The following is a 5,486-nucleotide window of genomic DNA, read 5'->3' on the forward strand; positions in this document are numbered from 1 at the left end:
TGTTTCCCGAAGCCTCAACAAATTTAATTGGTTAGACAGCTACTTGAACCATACAGCAGCTTGTTTGATCTGCTAAAACAATTTAGGGTTAAGTCAAAACGACTTTGTAAACGTACGTTTCAGGCGAACCTGTCCTTGAGAACGCGCATGAGTGAGCGATGGTAACAGGTTGAAAATAGCTCAGGACCCCGCCGGCCATATCTAAACGCTGTTTCCGTTCTGCCGACGGAAACATCTCCCCTCCTTTCTCCCCTCCGAGGGCATTGGAATTCTCATTACAAGAGTCTTAGTCGAGGTTTAGGTAATTAGTAGGATTACATACAACATTCTCTGATCGGTTTAAATGTCAAATCCATTCCCCTATCTCAAAAAGAGGGATACAGGCAGGTGCGTGTGTGTGTTCTATTCCTGGTTGCGCGCGTTCTGCACGACTGTAAGTGGGATTCCGTGATAAGGACTTAAGTATCTATACAGCGAGGGTTCCTATTTAAACCCCGTGACGGGGAGCCGGACGATTACTGCATCGTATGCAGCGATAACTTAACACAAAAATTACATCAATTCTAAAACATCTTAAAATTATTCAAAATGGCGATGTTCCGGAAATTGCATGTTCATAGGCGTAAGGAAAGTATGATTCCGGATACTTGTCCACTGCATGGAGGTCAAATGACCATGTTCTGTGTCACATGTGATGTCACATGCTGTCTGCTTTGTCTTGACGAGACACACCACGCCCACTCCGTAACAGATAAAGACACGGCAAAGGAAAACAAAATGGCAGCCGTCACAAGCATGATACAACGCATCCAGGGGTCACTGGCGCCGGACATAAAGAAGAAAATGGAAGCTCTCCGGGAAGGGAGGCGGAAAAATAAGAGGGATTTCAAAGACCTCGTGAACAAGATTCTCGATCGTGGTGATGATCTCAGATTAGAGATAGATGACATAGTGAACGAATATGTCGATGAATGCGAGGCAATGCGGAAACGGAACGACGAAATTTTAACAGAGATTATCAAATCTTATGAGAAAAGCGAGAAGGACATAAACGGCTACATGTCTGTTTTTCTGGACGCTACTTCTTCCGGTCAACTATCAAAACTGACAGAAGCAGTGAGAATCTGCAATGACAGTGTTGAGCAAGCGCTTCCGAAGCGACAGAAAACTAAACTGTTTCTACCAAAGTTTGTGAAAGGAGACATTAGCAATACAGAGTTAAGGAAAAACATTGGAAAGCTTGAACTGCCATCGAAAACGAAGCAGGAAAATAGATATCATTTATTGTCCGAGTTTGTTCATAAAACACCGTTTCAGTTGCGTTCACTGCGGGAAAATGGATTCAATTCTATATGGATCGGCTGCTGGGATAATATTGTTCATTTGACAGACGGGAGAGGGAAGGTGTTACGCTCTGTTACGTGTGGGGTAACGGTGATGGACATTTGTGTCGGGAGAGATAATCGATTATGGCTGGTTTGTGAAGACAGCAGTGTAAGGTGTGTCGTTGAAGGCGGCGTCACTTCCGGTACTGTGGACGCACCCGTTGTAACTGTGAATGGGCGTAATGCGGTAGTCCCTAGTGATGAAGTTGCACGTGCAGTGTTCCACACAGAGTGGACACCGTACTCTGTCTGTATGAATACGGACAACCTGTTATATATTACAATGTCTATGTGTACCATCACCAACAGCCATGTCGGACGGCTGGCGAGGTTCCGTACAAACGGCACCATGGTGGACCAAACAGAGAAGGACTCTAAAGGACAGCAGTTATTTGCGAAGCCTCAGAGATTAGCTATCAGCAAGAAATCAGCACTACTGGCTGTAGTCGATTTTACTCAGGACACAGTCGTCTTGAACAACGACTTGAGCTTCCGGTTTCGGTATGTTGATGACAAAAATGGATTTAGTCCATGTGACGTCACATTTGACCTCGATGAAAATATTTTGATATGTGATTCGAGTTCCAGAAGTGTTGTGATGGTTGATACAGCCGGAGTTCTGAAACGGCGCGTGCTTGAGTTTGATGGAATAACACCAATTGTCCTGTCGTGTGATGCGGCAGGTAAAGTGTGGGTCGGTCTAGAGGATAAGAGAATTTTGGTGTTCCAACATCGGACCCCAGACTGATTACGGTGGTAACTTCCGGTATGACTTCGCGGTCCGGAGTAAATTGCCGATGCATTGCACTATTTACATCATGTGTCTTTGTATATAATTTTACGTAGTAAAAAGCTAGCGTAACGTGTATCGTATATTAGTGACAGTCGCATATCCGGAACGGAAGGAACAATTTTTATTATTGGAGTGTGGTAATGTCAAATTTTCTATTGAACTGGAGCCATTACATACCTGGTTTATATTTTGTGATACTGACCTCTGATTCATTTTGTAACGTCTAGTTATTTGCTGATGACGTCAACGCTAAATTTGCGTCATCAGTATTAGTTGATTTTCTAAGTGTAATAGTGTAATAAAATTAACAGCACATTCATTGTTAATTTCATTTGTAATCAGAGGCGTCGGTTACTGTTTTTTCACTTACCGTGAATATTGATTTTTATTAACCTTCAGTTCGAGATGTTAACATCCACATGGACTTGACACGAATTCCCAATCCACGATCCATATATATATTAGAGAAACAAGGATTGTAATTCCCCCGATGAGAAAACTTTTCTTTTTTAAATGATGTAATGTCTACAACATACGAGACAAGACGCCATCAAAGGACACCTCGAACAGCTTTAAGACCTTGCTGTCAAGGACTGTAACCTTGCAGTAAATTGCACATAGATGTTTTTAACCAGTTTTTTATCGTTCACCAAGCACTCACTGAAGAAATAAAACGTTACTCTTAAATCTTCAATCCCGAGAATATGAAATAACACCTTTGAAAATATGTTCACTTTTCTAATCTCAGGAGTCAAAACCTTTGTCACCATAATACCTATATATAAACCATGGGTTTGGAATTTATGCCAAGTCCCTGTGACAAAATCCACTCCATGGCGGTAATAAATATCGGAATCCAACTCCGCCAGATAACATTGTATTTTATCAGTGAACACGAACGAAAATTGTATGTATTATTCTATAACAGTGGATCTAGAATATCCAGGTACGCTCGCATGGTCGTTTCCATATAAAGGTGTCATTTATAAGACTATAAATGACATTATTTACATGATCATTGTGTCTATTATGATAAGTATCTAATTTTCTCAATAAACTAGTAAATGTTTAAAGTAAAGACTGATGCCATGCATGTCGATTTTACTTTGTTTCTGATCAACCATGACCAAGGAGATTGAGCTCACCATAAGATTACCAAATGTTACAATATACATGGTGGATAACATACTTACAATAATACATGGTGGACAATATACATCAATGTTACAAGGATACATGGTGGACAATATACATCATAGACAATGTTACAAGGATACATGGTGGACAATATACATCATAGACAAGGACAATATACATCATAGACAATGTTACAAGGATACATGGTGGACAATATACATCATAGACAATGTTACAAGGATACATGGTGGACAATATACATCATAGACAATGTTACAAGGATACACGATGGACAATATACATCAATGTTACAAGGATACATGGTGGACAATATACATCATAGTTACAAAGATACATTGTGAACAATATACATCATAGACAATGTTACAATGGAATTTATAACACATAATTTACCTTTTTAATCTAAAGAAATCATCTTTGTGTGTCACAATATTTCACATTTGATCGTTTCTTCCTCGAGGTGTACAATCACATACCTGTCAGGAAATCAAACCCAATAGAAAATGGTTCTCTGACCGTTATCTTTGTTTTTTACCTGGATACATTGAACGTCAACAGACAGTAAATTAACCATTGTCTCATGACTATTTTTATTAATTAAATCTATAACAAGCTCAGAAGTGACATTGTTGGTCAAGTTGTTTCAAAACTAGAAGGAAAGTATAAACATGAAGAAAATGGGAGGTTGAGTATAAAACCTTTAGTATGATGTAACATGTACTCATTTAGTCATATCACCTCTGTGCAGTTAGTGTGTACGGTGTCGAAATAGGTCCAAAATAAAACGGTAAACTACACGTAAGACATGTGGAGATGTGTATCATTATACTAACTCACCCTTTTGTAACGTATAAAAGGCAACAGGTCTTAACGACATATATAATTCTTATTATCCTTGCTACACACCCAACACTGTTGCTATCTTTATAATCATTAGACAAGTTCTGGTCGGTAGATGTTCTGTTGGAAGCTGTTCAACTGCTACGTCACAAAACTTTCACAGAAAGAATGTGGTTGTTCAGAAAGCCGAATGTACGACTTCCAGAAAACATCTTCGTCAATAAAATGTTACACCACCCTAAAGTACACATGGGACTCAGTTTAATCTGTGTTTATAGTATCGAATAGAAAAACTTACCGCATTTTGGCTAGAAAGGAAATGGGGAAAAACACGAAGTGTTATCGGTCATACAGAAGAGAACTAACATCTTAAACCTCATAAAATTTGACGGAGTTGTATATCCACTCTCCTTTAAATCGTTCCTCGTTTGACTTTTATCGCATTTTAATGGCAACAGAGCATCAACATCAATTGCAGTCGAACTGATTTAGACAAATGAGTTCAGGCGTTGACGTTTTACTTACATGTTGCACTTCAACACAATAGATTGATTTGTTCTGATGTGTATTTTGCACATTCCTTAACTCATTTGTGTGAAATCTTTGGTTTCACGGTCCACATTCGATTATTTTATTCAGACTAAAGAATTTTATTGTCTATCTCCATGTGTTAGAACTTATACAGTGTTAGAACGCACTATGTATGCTCTGTGTTGATACCTTATCACAAGATTTTAAAAAATGTGATTTAAATATCACACTTGGTAACAGAACACATTTTAAGGTGTAAATATAATAATTGCAGAAACGAGAATGGAACCATAATGCCACTAACAAGCATTATTAATGTCGATTTTTAATCTCCGGACGTGTCGAAGTTCTGTTAGAAGAGTTTTTCTCTGTCAGCATTCGAAAAAAAATATATATATATATATATTTGTATATCACGAAGTATTGAAGGTGGAGAAGCTCACCTATTTATAAATCGAAATAAGTTTATCATATCACTTATAACTAAGCCTTTCTTGTCTAGAAGTGATAGGCTGACCCTGTCTGAACCTGTAGCATGTTTGTGTTATTTTAGCGTATGATCGTTAATATATATCAATATATCATAGGACTTGGATTACAAAATGATAAAGGATGACTGATGTCTCCTACAGAGTTTTTGCGTCTTATTTGTGTTTGGGAGGCTCTCGGATTAGTTACATTTTTCACACATTATTTCCATCGCAAAATGCACGCTGAACGTGTTATGCACAAGTGAATGTCTCCTGTGCATTATTTAATTCAGCTGCACCATACAGCTG

At 38.5% G+C, this 5,486-nt stretch overlaps 1 protein-coding gene across 1 annotated transcript; it reads left to right on the forward strand.

The window, feature by feature from the left end:
- The first annotated feature begins 588 nt into the window (after positions 1–588).
- Positions 589–2,133, forward strand: LOC132558630 (uncharacterized). The gene has a single exon (XM_060223226.1). The coding sequence runs from the start codon at positions 589–591 to the stop codon at positions 2,131–2,133; it is 1,545 nt and encodes a 514-aa protein (XP_060079209.1).
- The last annotated feature ends 3,353 nt before the right edge of the window (positions 2,134–5,486 follow it).

This window comes from Ylistrum balloti, unplaced genomic scaffold (genome assembly GCF_031769215.1).
Source record: "Ylistrum balloti isolate Yb309-2 unplaced genomic scaffold, AGI_CSIRO_Ybal_v1 Utg370800, whole genome shotgun sequence".
Taxonomy (NCBI): Eukaryota; Metazoa; Mollusca; class Bivalvia; order Pectinida; family Pectinidae; genus Ylistrum; species Ylistrum balloti.